This window comes from Balaenoptera borealis, assembly GCF_965194805.1.
Source record: "Balaenoptera borealis genome assembly, chromosome: 10".
NCBI lineage: Eukaryota > Metazoa > Chordata > Mammalia > Artiodactyla > Balaenopteridae > Balaenoptera > Balaenoptera borealis.
The window spans coordinates 108,785,166-108,804,344 of record NC_138874.1 but is presented as its reverse complement, the minus strand read 5'-3'; the positions used below and the strand labels follow the sequence as shown (position 1 = coordinate 108,804,344).

Below are 19,179 nucleotides of genomic sequence, written 5' to 3'. Positions count from 1 at the left end.
GGTGGGCGCTTCCCCGCAGACACTCAGGCCTGTGCAAACTTCCAAGCTAAAGTTTGGCCGCCATATTCATGGGTCCAGCTTCCCAAACTCCTGGAAGCTTTCATGGAGCTAAAAGTGCCCACAGCTGCTTAAGGCCGCATCTGTTCAAGGACACATCGAGGGGAGCCCTGCTCCAAACCCCACAAGGTTTAAGATCTATTTCAGAACCCCAGACAGCTGGAATCAGCTTCAACCTGTGCTTTCTAAAGACTCAGGACTGCTCTTGGGTCGCATCTTGGTCTCCTGAACCATCTCCCTTTCAGAAAGAGACCTAGTTTCTCAACGGAAGCTCTGGGGTCCCACTCTGCATTCACCCCTCTACCCGCAGCCCTGTGCCTTGCCTGGCACACAGCAGAGGTCCAGAAAATCTTTGCTGACTTATTGCACGATGTGTGGAGTTAACAGCCTCTCTTTAGTTTGAAAAGCTCCAGGTTCGAGGGCAACTGACCTCAGGCCTCTTTCATGAAGCCAGGGTGGCAAGGCACGGTGTTCTCAGCACTGGTAAACCCCCGGGATGATTTTGAAATAACTGGTGCGACCTCAAGCTCAACCCGCACGGACAACACCGTGTAATGAGCAGGCCGTTGACATTATAATCAATTCAAAGAGACTCCAGCCAGCCGTTCCCCGCAAAGAAGGACGCCAGAAAGCAAAGTATGAGAAGTATTTTAATAGCTCACACTCCAAGACACTGTGCTCCAAGTTCTGAAGAGATTCCTAAAAGAGGCAACTTTGGCCATTTTGGAAGCCAGCGTTCACCCTCCCGTGGTCTCGGCATCTCCCTCCTCTGGATGCTGACTCGGAGGAAAGCATAAACACGCCTGGTACCATCCTGGCTCCCATGGGACCTTCCTCTTACCTACACGTTATAGCAACAGCCTTAGCGGGACTAAGATGATGACTCGGTTAAAGAAGGAGACAAACGTTGACTGTCCGAGCAGGGGCAGTCCAAGCTGGCAAGAAAAAGCGCACTGCGTACATACGATACAGAAGGGCAAGCTTCTGCCTGCGGGTTTGCAACGTTACACTGGCTTTGCCTACGACCTATCAAGAGGGATTCTGCTGGCCAGTGTTTCTGCTGAACAAGCAACATGGCGGTCAAGAGTCTTGGGCATCCAGTGCCACCAGCCCAGAGTCATCATGCATCGTCCACTGGAGAGTCTTTGAGGGAAACATGAAGTCCAGCTCATGCCTCTGCCTACGGGTCGATTTCTTCGGGAATCACGGTGATCATAATGTCTTCATTGCCCCTGCGGACAACCATGTTCAGGGTGCTTTCCTTCTTAATGACGTCGCTGACGTCATTGGCGGAGACCACAGACTGTCCATTGATGCTAATGATGACATCATTTTCCTTGAGCCCACCACTGCAACACAAAGGGAAATGCTATTGTAATGTTTCCATTCCTCCTGGTCTAACTGCCACGAAAGGTGATCGACTTTACATCGACAGAGGCACAGTTTAGGACCTAAAAGCCCAGAGCAAAACAGGGTGGGGTAATAGTTAACTTATGTGAGACTGGCTTAAACAACCAATGGGTTGCATTATTTCCTTTTGAGGTTTTTAGGCCACATCATCAATCATGTCCATTGTAGAAATGCCTACCAGCACTTGTATGATCTTATCATAGATGGACCCCAAAGGAGATGAGGATGTACCATCTACCATGTACCAGGACCATGGCCAACTTGCTTGTAATGGGTGTTACAACTCAGAGAGCAGCTCCTACGGGGATGAGTTGATGGCTCTACTGTGAGACACGTGCTTTGTGCTCTTGCTGGAGCTGTAGCTCTTCTGTATGACAGTGTCCAACAAGGAGTTATGGTTCTTAACGGTCTAGCACAGGAGTCAGCACACTTTTTCTGTACGTGGCCAGATAGGAAATATTTTAGGCTTTGCAGGCCAGATGGTCTCCATCACAACAACTCAACTCTGCCGTGGTAGTCCAAAAGCCACCATAGACAATGTATAATCTATTGGGCATGGCCGGGACCCAGTAAAACTTCATTTACATAACACTGAAATTTGAATTTCACATCACTTTCATGTGTCCTAAAATACTGTTCTCATTTAAATTTTTTCAACCACTTAAAAATGCAAAATCTATTCTTCCAGATCTGGTCCCCAGGAAACAGTCTGCTGGCCCCTCCCTGGTCTAGCACCTCTCTCTGGATATTTCGTCGATACAGGTAACAGACCCTGATTGTTAGTTGACCTACTTCTTTTCATGTTATTTTGACGTTCCCTGGGTTATTTTTCTAGAGGTGTGGATAAGTACGGCCTGATTGATAACAGACATAATTAGTGAAGGCTTCAGGAGGAGATGCATCCAGCAGCCTAGGACAGGACCACTGCTTGAGGTCTCCGGGACATTGCTCCTTCAAGCCCCTTTCCCCAGCCAGGCCTGTTCTGGAGACTCATAACAAGTCCGATATCACTCTTTCCATCTGATACCCCTCCTCAAGAGAACTTCTGAAGATCGGAAGCAACCTTTTGCTGATGAGTCCTGAGATGAACCGGGTTGGAAGTCCTGACTGGCAGGATGGACCAAGGATGTCCGACCATTTTGTCAAGGATTCTCACAATCACCTGAGCTGATATGAAAAGAACAGCCCCCTGCCCCCTGCCCCCTACCTTCAGGAAACACAAGGATATTAGGAAAAGGGAAAATCATTCTAACTCACGCTTCTGCGGGGGTATCAGGAATTACTTCGATAATATACGCTCCTGAAAGCACATCTGGGAAGTCTCGGTGGCGATCCTTCAGCTCTTTGGCCTTGCTGCTCAGGACAAACAGCACCTGTATTAATGTTAAGTAACAACGGGGCTCCTGCCCGGCTTCCCCGCCTTCCCTGATTCTAACCTAAAATTCCTCCAGGGGTTTTGATTCTGCTTCAAATTGCCTCTTTCCTAGAGTTACTGGATAACAGCAAGGGAAGTGTTTTATCATTATTATTATTAACTGATAGTAGCTATCACTTAAGGAGTCAGTACAATATAGTGGTTGGCCTGCCTTCGAGCCCCAGCTCTGCCGCTTCCTGACTGTGTGATCTTGGGCAGTTGCTTAACCTCTCTGCGCCTTAGTTTTCTCACCTGTAAAACAGGGATAACGACATGGGGTTGTCGTGAGGACCCGATGAGACCATCTAGGTCCAGCACCTGGCCCAGTGCCAAGCACGTGATAAAGAGTGGGCGGGGTCGCCGTGGCTAGTGACCACTGCCACCACCCATTCATCCAAGCTTTGATACGCATGAATTCACTCAGTCCTCACCACATACCAACATGCCTGCACAGCTATCCTCATTCCGGAGAGGAGGAAATTGAGGCACTCAGGGGTCAAGTCATCCCAAGGTCACAAACCAGGAAAACAGTAGAGCTGGGACAAGAACCCAGGAAGCTGGACCCCAGGGCCCATATTCCTTCCTTACACCTTCATCTCTCAGAGTTCCCAAACAAGACCTGATGCACATTTTAGTCTTGGCAAGCCAGCTGAGAAAGGTACCACCATTTATTACATGTGTCTAAACTATAGTCATGTGTTCACAATTAATAGCTAATTAACTACAATAATTAATATATTAATATTTATATCAATATGTTCTGCTCTTTGCCAACTTTACCTACCAGAGTTTCAACCAAGCCATTAGGTACCAGGACTCCTACGATTACACCATATTTTTTCATCAAGGTTAAAATACCAGTATGTTATGAGTCTGGCAGCCACATACCACAATGTCCACCAGCTCGGGAAAAACAAGCCCATCAGTCATGCTGGGCCTGACTGGCATTCCAGGAGCCTCAGGCCACAGGCGGCAGAGCTAAGGAAAGGCAGGGCGCTCTGGGGCTGAGGGAGGTGTTTGGGGCATTCCTGGAATGTGAGTTTCAACAGAGCAAGTGGTGAAAGGAAGGCATGGGGGAGTGACGAACACCCTGGCTCTTCAGGCCTGCTTTCAAAGAAGAGTGGTATCTTCCAGAAGGAAGGACCTGCTCAGAACCCAGAAACAAACATGAAGGATAAAACAAGAGGCCAAGGCTAATGGCCCTCCTCTCTTTCCTAATGTTACTTAACTTTAACCAGAAACTGAGCTGTCTTGAAGCAGAGTAAGGTTTCCCTTTTAGGGGTGCCAGTGAGAGTCTTCTGAAGTTCAGGTTTGTTTTAAATTTAAGACACAGACAGACACAGACATTCTGTTACCCACCTGGATGTCAGTGACATCATTCGGATGCCAATATACTTCTTCTTGGTGATGGCTTTGCCTGGTGTGACAACAAAAGGACAACAGAAGGTCAGCCCAGTTGGCGGCTGTGCCGGGTACACCACGAGCCATGGGGTTCAATCCCCCAGTTTGCCGTGTAGAGTCAGGACCATAGGGGGATGCGCTCGGCTTGTGGTTCAAATCCTGATTGGGACCTTACCTGCCTCCTCTCTTCCCCAGGTAGAAGGTAAACATCACCCCTGCAAGGGACCTTGTTGAGCCTCAAACCCCCAGCCTGACTCAAGCAGAAGGATCAATAAACATTTGTGGAATGAATGAGCTCCAGGAATCTCAGTTTTCTCATCAGTAAGATGGGACTAATAATTCCCACCTGATCAAGCAAAGGAATTAAATGACATAATGAATAATGAAGTGAAATGATGTACAGAAATCATCCAGGATCATGCCTGGTACATAACAGATTGAACCATATGACACATTCATGATCATAGGTCGAAAATAGTCCAACACCTATGACCTAATACCACGGGCTTAATAGCATGCATTCCATTCCCCTCTGACCTTCAGGGTGTCGTTTTCCCTGACCCAAGTCCCCCCGGGGCACCCCAGGCCTAAATCTCCCGAGGGCTGCCTGGGCTTTGCTCTACCTTTGGCTTGTCGGTCGTGGGATTCCGTTAGGAACTTTTTAATCTTATCAGATGGAATTGCAAAGGAGATACCAGCTGTCACTTTCAGTGTGTTAATTCCAATCACTTCACCATCCTGAAAAGCAAGATGGAAACAGCTTACTGAATCCATGAAGGTTCACCTGAAGATATGCACCGATAGAGAGTGGAGAATTTGCAAGAAAGGAGCCTTGGAGCTTCTTCAGAGAAATGTGTGAGGTGGGGGGAGCTGGAGGAAGGGGGCTCCTGGGTCATAGAGGGAGAGGCCTGACTTGGGCAGCGTAAGCCAATCTCAGCAACGGAAGAATCAACACCCACTCGACTCAGAGCTGAGTGATCACCACACCGAAAGCACAGCAACAGACAGTTTCAAAATGCACATTTGCTCCTTTGGCATGGAATACGTTTCCAAAAGCCCTGGAGTCCTTTAGATGGCTGTCCACACCTTCCTGCTTCCCCCATTTCCAGTGATCTTAAGATTCCTCTGCTGACGTCAGGGAGAAACAACCTTAGCGCTTAGGGCGGACAGACTTCATCATCAGGAAAACAAAGCCTCACCTCCGAGCAGACTCAGGGGCACTCGGGGGAGGCAGAGGGCTCACAATTGCATCTCACTGCCTCTGCTTGTCACAGACTAGCTTTAAGTCATGGAGAAAGCCAGTCTACAGGGTGTGCTTCAATTCAAGATAAATTCACAGTTCAGTGAACGCCACACCATAGGAAACAATCCTGGTATAACGGTCTTGCCTCACACCATCCAACCATTATTCTGAACACTATCGTTAAAGGGTCGTTCAACTCGGACTTAGAAGGGAAAACTGCCAGGAGAGTTTAAGTCACTTCTTGTACATTTCCCGTAGCGCTGAGAATTCAGTCCCCGACTCAGAGGGACCATCAAGAAGGCACTGCCATCCTGTGCTTTGCTAAACAAGGCCTCGATTTCATCACCTGTAAATGAGAGTTGGGATGGGTGACCCTGAGCTGCACCTTGGCTCTGACTGTCTGATTCTAAGGCTTCCCTTTTTTGCTTAAATAAAATATAAACTTAGGTGACATCTTTGTGAGTGGGGTAACTCCTCATTCCAGTCTGGTCTTAGAGGAGGGCCCCTGGCCAAGACAAACCTTGTGGATGAGCCACGCCAGCTCCTTAGGCAGCGTAGGGACAGGCCAGAACTGTTGACACCTTCAAAATAAAGACCCACTCCTTTAACCACTCCTGGATTGGACCTGAATTCCAATGCCCTTTACTTGTAACTTTGAAACATAAGCATGTCTGCTGGCATTGCAGTTCCAATCCAAACTCCCATCATGCTTTACTCTTTCCAGAAAAGATAAGAAGAGTAATTTGCAAGGTACAGTACAGTCACAGATTTCACTTTAAAAGAATTAGATAATGTACTTTGGAAAGTTCATGTCTGAAAAGAAACCAAAAGGAAAAAAAAGACATGTACACAGATTTTTAAAAGGCCTTACCAGGTTTACTAATGGGCCTCCGGAGTTTCCATACTGAAATTAAGCAAAAATTAAAAGGTTATGAGTTTATGTCATTACATGGTCCAATCTACTTCCCTGCCTGGCAGGTCCCTGAGTGCAAGTTCTTGCCAGAGTTTTTTTCCTGTCTACCTAATATTTTTCTGGGAAAAAAAGGACCTTAAACAATTTTCAGAAAGTTTTAGATGTGCCATAAATGGGATATATATATAGATATAGATAGATAGGTAGATGGATAGATTTTTTTTTTTTTGCTCTGAATCCCAGAGGCCAACTACAAATTCCCAAAATACCCAACACATCTTCCTTGTCTTGGCAACAGGCTGGCTGCCCACTTGCTCCAGTATCACAGTATTTCAAATCTTCAAAGCCGCCCCCACCCCTACATCTATGTGACCCCTACTTTGCTACTTGGTCTGGAAATCCACATGGTTTGCTCTATTTCCACTATTTCATGAAGATTACAAGAAAGTTTGGGAATAAAGCCTACCAGAGGCAGCGAGTGCACAAAACACGCTGTGTTTCTTATTTATTAGATAGATGTAGGGGAAAAGGCTTTTTAGAAACGTTAATCCTATAGGGAAACAGCTGAAGTGGAAAAATGTGACTTAAAAAAGATTCCATTGATGAGATTGTGTGTGATAACCTCATTAGACATCGAATGGATCGGCCTGATGCACAGACTGCGTCCCCCCCCCCCACAAGGCAACGCAAACTCCTCTGGGGGCTACAGAGCCTGTGCTGAGGTGAGCACCCCTCCTGCCACAAAGCTGAACAAGCAGCTCCAGCCAGGGATGGCTGACCCTGGGGCAGGGCGGCAGGGGGCATGGAGAGCTCCTCCGGGCTGCAAACTTTGGCAAATCTCAAGTTCCCGTCACAGGAGTCCCCGGAGATTGCCAACAGGCTGAGGACCAGCCCTCTGCCTCACCTGCTTTAGGGGCTCCTTGAAAGCACCTTGAGGATCCTGATTCCAGCCCTGGTTCCTAAGCCCAGCCCAGCTCTCCAAAACCCCACCCGACCCTGCAGCGGAGAGGGCTCACGTTGATGATGGCGTCTGTCTGGATGTAGTCCATGTCCGAGTTCCGGAGCCCCAGCTCCTTGCCGCCTCGCTGGGTGGTGCTGACGATCCCCGTGGTGACAGTGTTTTGAAGGGAAAACGGGCTTCCGATGGCCACCACGAACTCCCCGGGCCGCAGCTCCGAGGAGCGGCCGAGCAGTAGCACGGGCAGTTTCCCCTGGAAACACAAGGTTGGCGCTGCTGCATGTGGTTAAGTGAACATAACGGATAAACGCACAGATGTCGTGGAATGCCAAGCAAGAGACACCGCTCATACTCACCAGGCCTTGCAGGAAACCGAGGTCAGACCTAGCATCCCTTCCCGGCTGAGGACCATCTTCCCTCCCACCCAAGAGAATCAGTGCCTCCTCGTAAGCTGCTGCAAGTCAAGTGCGCACTGCCGCTGCCACACGCCAAGGAAGACGTGGGACGGATACTGGAGGCCAACTCAGGGTCTCAGCACATCTTGAAGCTATCAGCACAGACTTGCTCTGAAAGCCGGAGGCCAGGAGACAGAGGGGGACAAGTTTAGGACTGGGGGCAAGCCTGACTGCAGCACTCTTAGAGAGCCACAGGGAAGGATCCAGAGCCCACACCCCTGGGGGGAGGGGAAAGGGTGGATCTGCCCCCACTTATCACAGGCACATCCCTCCTGGGTTCTGAAGAATCAGGAGCTCTGTGGGCTTGCAGCTGCCCTGACTCCGTCCGGTGCATCTCTGTGCTAAGCACGTGCAATCCTGGGGAGGGGCAGGGGTGGGGCTGGGGGCAACAAGGCATCCAGGGCCCCGAGACGCCAAGACCCAAAAGCTGGGCTCTCTCCTTGCCCGGAAAGGCCTTCCATCAACCCCTCTGCTCCCGTCCCTGGCGGGCTGATAAACCCAACAAAGCCTGGTTGATCCCCAATGCCCTGTGAAGGCCAGGCAGAGTCAGAAGCCCCAAACTACTCTTCAAACCCAAACTGGACAAAATAAAGCCAGCTCTCGTCACTAGGGCTGAGAGCTGGGCTTCCGTCTGAGAAGGCTCTAAGCTCTCTTCCCTCCGTTTCTCCCTGGAGCCAGGCAAACCGCCGAGTTCCTTTCTCCTTTGTTTCCTGAGACAAAATGAGCAGCTGCTCTGAACAGTGTGGACCAGCCCAGAAGGCAAAGAGCTGGCCCAGGCCCAGTGCTAATTGCGAGGTAAGAGCCCTCATGTTCGTCCACCTCGAAAAAGAAGGAAAGAGGAGAGGAGGCTGGGAGGGTGCAGGGGGTGGAAACCAGCGGTTACTTAGCACTTCCTTCGCCAGGGATGAAGCAGACACCAGCTGATGAGATGGGGAGATCACTGGGCCCATTTAACAGATGAAGAAACTGAGACTCCAAGCAACTGGGTGACTTGAGACCGGCCAGGGATTTAAAAGTGCAACCCCGAACCCAGACTCTCATCCACCACAAGGTACTGAGTCACAAAGAACCCCCTCTGACCCCAAATAAGGAAGATGCTGGTCAGGAACAAGCTGGGTCAGAAAACTCAAGGAGGAAGAAGGGATATTGAAGAAGGGATCCAAGACCTAAAACTTTAAGGGGCTGCATGAGAAAGGATGCCCCTCAGATCACAGGTACTGAGAAGCCTAGAAGAGCACCACAGTGAAGAGCACAGACCTGGGACCAGGCGGCCTGATTAGATCCTGGTCCGAGCTTACAGCCACTCTGGTCCTCAGTGTTCTCATCTGGAAAATGGGAATAACGCAGCACACTTATCTCATTGGTGTGTTGTGAGAATTAAGCGACTTGAGACCTGAACGGCTCTTTGAAGAGCACCTGGCTCAGTTAAGCATCATATAATTGGGACACGTAAGCATCAGATGTGTTGGTTATTGTTATTAATATCAGGGTCTGTGCAGACTCAGTGCGGGAAACCCCACCAACGAAACTCCCGCAAAGTAGCGTGTGTCACCTAGCCCTCCACCTAGGAGGAGGCTGGTGGCACAGGCCTGCCCTGACAGTGACACTTTGCCCTTGTGGTCGCCTGAGGCTGGCGTGTGTGGTACTGCTCTGGAGGGGGCAGCCTGCAGTCCCCACTCCCCGAGCTCATCCAGAAGCACGCCAACGAGCTCAGCATGGCCTGTTTACCCTGGACCCGTGCCAGCCGCCCCTGCCAGGAATGACTTCATCCAGTAGCCACAGCGGGTGGGTGGGCAGGAGTCAGGGCCCGTGATGGCCACTCTGGGGGAGGCCCACCAGGGACACTACCACTGCTTCAGGGCCCAGGGACTGCTTTCAGGGCTGGGCTTGGGGGGTGGGCAAGGGGACACAGTGGCGAAGGCTCCTGGGCTGGGTTTGCCAGGCTGCCCCAGATTACAGTTGCTTTTCACCAGCTTCAAGGCAAGAGTTCAAGTTCAAACACAGAAAGGCAGGCCCAGCCCACATCAGCTCAGCCACAATCCGAGAACCACATCAGAAAGTTACAGGGCAGGACTCACTGCGGAGGTCTTAATTAGCATTTGCTCATCCCCCACCCCTGCTCCTCCACCTCCACCCCCTAGGAAGGGGGCCAGACCCAGGCCCCTGCGTCTCAGGGGATTTAGAAGGCACAGGGGCCCAAAGACAGCGCTCCCTGGAACTCCCCTCTTCCAAGTCTGAGCTCAGGCCCAGGGGATGGGAAAAGGAGGCACACGCTCTTGGGGGGGCAGAAGCTGTGAGGACGGAGGGGAGAGACCCCCAGGAGGGAAGGAGAACACCCAGGGCCTGTCGCTCGGCTGGCTGCACTCACTGGGGAGGAACAGGCCTGTGGCCAGTAACGGGGCCCAGAGAAGCCTGCGGATGAGCTTGGCTCCAGCGCCGTGAAGTCACCACACTGTAGTGACCATGAAGGCTTGGACAAGTGGACACCAGTGATAGGAGCCCGGAGCCTCCCCGAGGACCAATCCTCACTTCAACACAAGGGGAAGAAATTCAGATCACAAGTGGTCATTTAGCCAAACCTGCACCAATGGCAACACCAAGTATCACCTTGTTTAAGTTTTTATTCACTCAAACATCTCCTAGATTCTAAAGGACAATCATAAGGCAGAAATAAGCAAGTGGACACATATCAAGGGGGATTCTTAGACTATGAAGCTTGGACTGATGTGAAAGGAATGACACAGGTGACATTTTACCTCCCAGGTGACAAAGCACTTTCATGACACCTTTGGCAGTTAGAGCATGTTTCCTCCCATCTTACAGATGTGGAAACTGAGGCTCAGAGAGGGAGTGACTCCTCACAGCTCACGAGCAGCCTGGCTAAACGAGAGAACAGGTCTCCCACCTCCCAGACCTTCACTCCTTGTAGGTGTTAACGTGAATTCTAATTGCAGGCAGAAATCTTTGCAAGAGAGTGACGTGGGGCGGAGATGTGGGCCAGGCCAGATTTACAGCCCTTCATGAGGTCAAAATGCCTTTTGGGGGCCATTTGGCTCCTGTTTCCCGCAGGTGCCAGCGGGCCGCACAAGCATCAGGCTCTCCGGCCTGCTCCAGATCCAAGTGGGGCTCATTCTCAGCCTCCCTCCTCACCTTGGGCCTGTCTGCTCGGCGCAGCTATACCTCTGCTGGCCAAATTCCTATTCGGCAATTGAGCGTTTTATTCCACAGCTGTCTAGACACACGCTCGGGGGACTCGGGGGGAGATGAAAAGCAGATACGGCTGGAAGCGCCAAGGCACGCCTCGGACTTGACCTGCGGGTGGGAAACCCTGGGGCCACCCGTTCCTGGTTTAACCCCGCGCTGCTGTCCGCAGGCTGGTTCCCAGGCCGCCCACATCAAAGCCGGCTCCAGGCTCCCTGCGGCAGACACTCCGTCTGAGCCTCCCTGTGAAGCAGCCCAGCCACAGGCCGTCTTGGAGACGCCCGACCCTCTCCTAACAGCCCACATCTCAGCATCTCGCAGGAGCCTCGCAACACGCCTACGAAGTAAAGGCGCAGACATCCATCCTCCACTTGGCCACCGGGAGGAGCAAGAGTGGGAAGGAGGAAGAATGGGGCGTTCGGCTCCTGTTCCTTGTCTCCAGATTCTCCAACCACTGGCGGGGAGGGAAGGTGACATGCAAGTCGGGTACACAGCAAAGCCGGGATGGGGAGCTTGAACGTGGCAGAAGCTCAACCCCGAGGCCCCGGCTCAGAGCTGAGCAGGAGCCCTCGCGCCCCACCAGGAGAGCGTGTAGCTCACGTTGTCCTGATCCCTCCAGGACGAGGGGTGTCCCAAAGTGAGTCCATCACACTGCCCGTTCTCAAGGTCATGCTCTTGTTCACGAGAGGGAGGAGCCTGGGAGGCCAGTGGGAAAGAGGGGACGTCCAGGTTGAAAGGCACATCATCCTCAGTTCGCAAGTGACTCACTTGTGCTACATGCCGGCCTCACAGCAGAGTCAACAAGAGGGGCTGGAAGGGAACGCGGATCCCGAGAACAACCGGGTCGTCGGCCATGCCAGCCTGGTCGATGGAGACAGCCCAGACGAGGGTGTCAGAGTCCTGCGTGTGGATTCCATGTCCAAGTTAAACCACTAACTACGAGCCATAGGCAGGATACTAATTGTGTGACAGATTTACTGCTAAAACCTGGAAGAGGCTGGTGAGTAGCATGATTAAAGAAGGCTCTTACCGTTCGTTTAGATGCCAACAAACAAACAAACAACAACCAGCAGGCCTGGCATCACCGCTCCCACAAAACGCTGCCTACACGAAAGAGAACTTTCTCAACAAGCATTCACTGAGGACGGGCCTGGCACAGGGAACATGAAAGATCAACGAAACCCACCCGTGCCCTCCAGGCTTACTGTCTGATGGTGGGGGGGAAACACACAAGCCAGCAGAACACACAGCAGTAAAAAGAGATAAAATCCATCTCCCTCCCCAAGGGCAGCTCAGCCTAGAATCTTCCATAAAGGCTAAATATAGATCAACACTAAAAATGATTTAGGTGCATCAATTAGGGTTTGGTTTTTTTTTTTTTTTTCAGCTGCAAGTAACAAAAAACCCAATGCAAAATGGAGTAAACATCCACCTGCCCAAGAGCGTGATGGCAGGGCTGATCACTTCAAAGGCTCAAGGACAACGTCAAGAAGAAGCTCCTGCCTTCTTTCCATCTGATCAACGGCAGCCTGGGCTCATGGTCACAGGAGGGCCACCATCATTCCAGGCATGACATAAAGATGCAGCAATGCCCACTGGAAGTGATAGACTCTTTTCTCCCTTGTGTGTCTCTTCAGAAGAGCTAAGAATCCAGAAGGGCCCAGCACATTCTTCCTCGTGGGTCATCAGCCACTGTCTGGTCATAATGTTATCCTCAACCACCCTTAGGCGGGGGGGATCGTAGCCCTGGTGACTGCCTTAGCCCCTCAGGATTTGCCTGAGTTAGGAATGGGGGGGGGTCAGGAGTGGACCTAAAACAAACTCGGGGCTGTGCCAGCAGGGAGGAGAAGGGCTGCGTGCTGGGCCACCATCAGAGTCCACCGAAGCTTAGGAAAAAATGGTTCCTTTTACAGTGGTAATCCTAATACGTGTCTGGAAACAGCTGTAAGTGTATATTCCTTCATGCAGGGTTTTTTTTTTTTGGCGGTGGGGAGCAAGAGGAGAAGTCCGCTTCAAAGGAAAGCAATGGTCACACATTTCCAGGGCAGTCAGCGTGAAATACAAGTGGTCCGAGCAGAGCCTCATTGGTGTAGACAAACCTCCCTCTTATTCTCATGCCCTACATGCCTTGTGCGCTGTCCCATGGGCAGATGGGACGGGCATAGTGCCCGTTCCGCTCACCAGGGGACCGACGGTCCTGCAGCTGGTGGTGGCAGTACCGAGAGCCCGGGTGTTCTCACCAGTGCTCACTGCCCAGATGCTCAGGGTGCACAGCCAGCCACCAAAAAAGAGCCTCTCTGTGCCACACCTCGCCACGGGGCAGGGGCAGGAGACGGGAGCAGAGATGACACACAACAGGGCCAGGGAGCTGAAGGAAATCAGAGCAGAGGCCAGCCAGAGGAAGCCAAGGCCACACGTGCTCAGGGTGAGGGCCCAGGCCACGGTGTTACCCTCAGACAAGCCCCGGCTGTGTGGCGCTGCCTGCTTCACGGGCTCGCTGTGTGGCCTGGGCTCCCCCTGAAGGGGCATCACAACTGCTGATTCCCACAGGGAAGAAAAGGCCTGTGCTGAGTAAGGGCCCTGGCTGATGACTTGCTATGGGCTTATCCTCCAGCATCCCAAAGGGTGGTGCAGAGTGAAGACACAGACAAAACACACACACAGCACCACCTCAGCCTCTGTGTAGACTGGGAGCACACAGCCCCAGGGAGCAGGACATCTGTATTAACTCACTCTGACCTTGGGCCACTTGACAGACTTCTCTGGGTCTCAGTTTTATCACTTCTAAAATAAGGGAGTCGAGCCTGGTGATGTCCAAAGTCATCCCAGCTCTGACAATTAGGGATCTTTCCAGAAGACCTGGTAGATTTCAAAACAAAAAACAAAAAAACCTATTAGCAGACAATGGTTAAATTGGTGAGATCAAAACAAGCACCAGACGTACTTCCCTGGTGGCGCAGTGGTTAAGAATCCGCCTGCCAATGCAGGAGACACGGGTTCGAGCCCTGGTCCGGGAAGATCTCACATGCTGCAAAGCAACTAAGCCCATGCGCCACAACTACTGAAGCCTGCGCTCTAGAGCCCTCGAGCCACAACTACTGAAGCCCGCGCGCCTAGAGCCGGTGCTCCGCAACAAAGAGAAGCTGCCACAGTGAGAAGCCCGCGCACCGCATCAAAGAGTAGCCCCTGCTCACCACAACTAGAGAAAGCCCGTGCGCAGCAACGAAGACCCAACACAGCCCCAAATAAATACAAATAAATAAATAAATAAATAAATTTATTTTTAAAAAAAGAAAAAAAACAAGCACCAGAGTCCTTAATAAATCTCTTTTCATACAACTTCGCAAAGAGGTCAGATGATCCCTGCAAACTCTTACAGCCGCAAGAGGAAAGGGGATTCCTGGAATTCTCCAGACGCTGGCTCAGCCAGAAATCATCTAGAGCGAACCTAAAAAAAATGATCCATCAACATTTCAGCTTCTGGCCACCCTGGGTTTGGCCTAAAAGCCATTGAGCGCTCCTCTCATTGCAACCTCATTCACTAAAGCTTGGAGAGAAGAGCAATAAAACGAACAAATAAAACTAAAAGAAAAATTGGCAACTTTCTTTTAACCTCATGAGGCAAGTCAACTACTTCTTTCTCTTCCTTGCAAAGTATAAACTGCTCCTGTTACAAAAATATTTTTGTTGCTGAATCTGCAGAAGCCACTGTATCCGCCAGCTGCCCAGCACACCGCTTTCAAGAGGCTGGGGCTTGCAGGCTGGTGTTGTGTGTTGGATGAAGTTTGCTTCAAAGGTTAATGTTGTAGCAACTGGCTGAGACTCAACTAAGTGATTCAATGTGTCTTCTGGAAACAGTTATGCTAACCTTTCATTTTCTTTAAAAAATATGCAATGGGGGAAAAGAGCACGTCTCCCATGCGCGTCCCCCATACACAGCAAGAAGCAGTGCCATTGAACTTGCGTGCTTCCTAAGGAACAGCAAACTAGAACACAGAGTTCAGGGGGATGTTAGCAGCTAAGACTTGCCTGAGACACAGGGATCCCGCCTGGGGAAGGAGGGAAGTGAGCCCACGAGGGGCTGAGGGACAGGGAAATGTGAGCAGCTGGGTGGACCCAGATAAACCACAGATCTGCTACATAATTTGCAGGGCCCAGGACAAAATAAACATGGAGACCCCTTGTTCATAAAGTGCATAGAAAGTGCCATTAAAGGTACTAAAATATAAAGCCTTTTTTTTCCTTCTATATTCTCTCTCTCTCTTCATCTGTCCCGATGTTTTTATTTGCCGTTTAGTGTCACGCTCCCTGGGGCACAAAGATTTTCATGGGGTGAGTGCAGACCCAGGAGACTCAGACTCAGTGCTCTGCTCACCAGCTACTGGACAGACCCATGCACTGTGCCCGAGCAGGGACAGGGTAGTAGAGCCAGGCCTCTCCCCATCCCAAGAGCTCACTGCCCCAACCCACAGAGGATGGACCACCCCCAAGGGCACCGCAACTTCCTTCGGCACCAGGATGCACTAGGTACCTGGATGGGGTGGAAAAGGCTTAGTTAGTCCTGCCTCGCTGCCGGCAGAATGACCTGTGGCATCATACGCCCGCTGCCCAAGATGCTGTGGGGTGTATGTACCCCATGCCTGTACTCCCTGGGGGAAGGAGGGTGGCAGTGATTGCTGTGCAGGGTCAGAGGTCCCAGGGGCCAGAGGAGCAGGGAAGCCAAGAACCCATCCTGGGGAGGTAGGAAGGCAACAGGAAAAGGAACAGTGCGGAGGCCAAGGCTCTAAGCCCCAGCACATACTCCGCTGTCTCATCAGACTTCACTTACAAAGCACAGATTCAAAGATAAAATTAAAACAAAGACCTAAGAGCATTAAACCCTCAAGCGGGGTTCCATTCTGAGCATAGGGTCTGTAAGGGCACAGGTCACATGCCCATAAAGCAGCTGCGCCGGGGGTGGGGGGGGGGAGGAGGTGGACCAAGACTGAGATGCTTGGGATTCAGATTAGAGCGCGTAGAGGTTATCAGTGATGACAAGGTCAAGGGTACCACCCAGGGAGGGTGGCTGCAGTGAGCAGGTGAGCCGAGAGGCCGGGCCAGGAAGGATCCACTACACAGCACCGAGATCACAACACGCGCAGAACTCGGAAGGACGGTGTAATCAAGTTACCCCCATCCGCTTCCCCAGATTGACATATTACAGTTGCTATACAAGGAGGGGAGGAGGGGAAGAGGTGGGATGAGTGGGAGGGTGGCCAGGGCGGGGGGATGTTCAGGTGGGACAGACAAGAGAAGTGGGGGAGATGCAGGGAAAGAGAGAAAAGGAACAGAGGATAGTTACGAAAAAACAAAACAGAGAAAGGGCTAATGAAGCAAACTTCCCCCTCACTGTTTATGCACACCACCATGATATTTAGACTCCTTTAAGCTACATCAAGAAACACTGGCAATTTCAAATATTCCCATATAGAAATGTCAACATTTCTATACGGGAGCCCGACAGCCAGTGACTGTATATAGTCTGTGGCATGGAGGGTAGGAGGAACACCATCTCATCAAGTGTAACTCTTGTCTTCTCATCTATCAGCCCCTCCGCTTTTATCTGGCGACTTCAAGTTAGCCACTGCTGCTACAACGTTGTTTGGCTAATAAATATTTATGAAAATCATTGGATGTGAAAGTGAATATATGAACAAATAAACAAATCAGATCTTAAAAGATCCATCAGGATCTTAAAATTGGGATTAGTCCAATGTTTGGACTAACCTTGGGGTTAGCCAGGGCCTGGCATTTCAGTTTGGGTAAGGACTCCGGATGCAGCCTGGTTTTCAGCCGTCTATACGGTGGCAGGCTCAGGGCTCAGGTGGGTAAAGGGACAACTTATACCCACCAGCTCCGCAAAGGGAAGGGCTGTGGTCTCACTCTGTTTGGTAGGTTCAGTGCTCAACACACAGCAGCCACTCGGTAACTGCTGAACTGAAGGCACAGTGACCATTACTCATGACCACTCAGAGCTCATGTGGCTCCATATGCAGGATATATCATTCTTGTAAAATTTATTCTAAAAAATTCTTAAAGACATATAACCTCCTCTAGATAAAAATAATTTGAGATGGTCAATGACACAGGGCTTACTACAATAAGTTAATTCATATCTCTTTATGACATAAAATGGTGGCATAGGAAATATTCTAGCCAGAGGGCCAATGGTTTCTATGAGCTGCCTGGCAGCCAAAGCAAAAAGGGAAATACCCTGAGTCATATGTTCTCGTTATCAGATTCTGGTGCCTTATTTAACAAAAGTGACTTGTTGCTTAGCACATTTATTAGAATAATCAGTCCTCAGTTCACCAGAATGTCTTATTTCTGCCTTGCCATAGAAAGTGGTTGGTTTTAGGAAACCAGTTTTGGGAAACTGCCTCCATCCTGCCATGAATAAGAGGTGACCAGCTCATTATGAACCCTTTGCACTTCTAGACCCTCAGGAGATTGGCTACATAAGAAATTGGAGCTTTCCAGAGTACGATCAGGAACCCCAAAGAACCAAGGCCAATAAGATACATGGACAATATGCAGAGGAACCAGCTAACCAGAAGCACTGGCTTGTGTTCTGGAGGCTCTAAAAAACTCACCGGGAAATAAGTTTGCACTGGGCCCCAGGTCCAGGTCCTCAGGATGGGCAGAAAAGGAAATCTAAGCAACTCTAGGTACCCCACTCTTCCCCTTGGCTGGCTCTGTCTGTCCTCCACGTCTCAGCTTGGATGTTACCGCCTCAGATAAGCTTCTCTGCCTATACTACCTTCAGGGTCTCCCCAGCCCCAGTGCCTTCTCCTGCTTCTTCTATCTGTTACTTCATTGTACCAACCACCATATTTATTCCAGTTTACCTGTTTCCCACACTAGACCGTAAGCTCCATGGCTTTTGCCCATTGCCGTTGCATCCTCAGCACCTAACACAGTGTTTTGGCAAACAGATGCTCAATAAATATTTATAGACTCCGTGAATGAATAAGGAATAACTGAAAGAATGAACCAACGAGACCTTAAAAGATCATTAGGATTTAAAATTGAATAATAATTTGGAAAACATCTTCAAATTCACAAAATTCCTCTCTACCGATATTACAGAGAAATGGTCAACACTAAGGCCTCTCTCTGCTTAATCCAGCAAGACCGAAGCATCTTCTTCAGCAAAGAAGCACAGTCCCCACAAGAGCAAATGAGATCAGCTTCTCTGCCCTTTCCCCTGTAGTGACCTCATGCTTCACCTCACTTGGGTCTTAAGAGCATATTTTGGTCCAAGCACATTTCACTCCTTTAGAACGAGGTGTTAATCATCTCACACTGGGGTTGGCAAACTTTTTCTGTGAAAGGCCAAAGAGTAACTACTTTTGGCTTCACGGGCCATGTGGTCTCCATCCCAACTACTCTACTCTGCTGCCGTCCAGCAAAAGCAGCTGTAGACTCTACTGATACATAAGCAAATGGGCATGGCTGTGTTTCAATAAAACTTTATTTACAAAAGCAGATGGAGGGCCGGATTTGGACTGCAGGCCACAGCTGGCCAACCCTGGGCCCCAACACACTGCTACACACTCACTAAACTGGCAATGGATGCCCTCCCTCCTCAGTGAAGGGGACATTCCCGATGAGGCACCTACAAATTCAGTCCCAACAACCAAACTGCTTTGTCAGAACCATAAATAATACTCTTGGTCGAATACCCTGAAGAGAGTCTGCCAAAGTGAAAAAAAAGCATTACCATATTAAGAGAAAAACATAGCCAAAGAATTTCCTTAACAATCAGCTAAGCTCTTGAAATGGGGCCAGAGAACACACAAGGGCTCCAGCTTTGATAGTTTGGGGAACTGAAATATTTTCACATTCCACGAGAAGCTGCAGTCAGAACAAGGAGAAGCCTCGTCCCCATGAGCCTCTGGACAAAGGCTGGCCCAGAGCAAAAACGCCGGCTTCCACGCCAGCGCCTGGATTGACATCACCTAATGCAATAGTGATTTGCATCCCCCTAAAAATGGTAAAAATCAATACGGTAACAGAAGCCTCGTTACAGCGACAGGATCTGGGGCCTCTTTACCGAATGCAATGCAGGCCTCTCAGTTCAGGGAG

General features: G+C 50.3%; 1 protein-coding gene across 1 annotated transcript in view; it reads right to left on the bottom strand.

Moving 5' to 3' along the window:
• Positions 1–689: 689 nt before the first annotated feature.
• HTRA1 (HtrA serine peptidase 1) overlaps positions 690–19,179 on the bottom strand; it is a 53,908-nt gene continuing 35,418 nt past the window's right edge. The window contains exons 4-9 of the mRNA XM_082406970.1: positions 7,455–7,649; positions 6,397–6,429; positions 4,906–5,020; positions 4,241–4,298; positions 2,725–2,820; positions 690–1,406 (exon numbers count right to left, since the gene is read on the bottom strand). Of these exons, the coding sequence (XP_082263096.1) occupies positions 1,238–1,406; positions 2,725–2,820; positions 4,241–4,298; positions 4,906–5,020; positions 6,397–6,429; positions 7,455–7,649 (666 nt within the window). The 3' untranslated portion in view covers positions 690–1,237. The remainder of the gene's footprint in view (positions 1,407–2,724; positions 2,821–4,240; positions 4,299–4,905; positions 5,021–6,396; positions 6,430–7,454; positions 7,650–19,179) is intronic.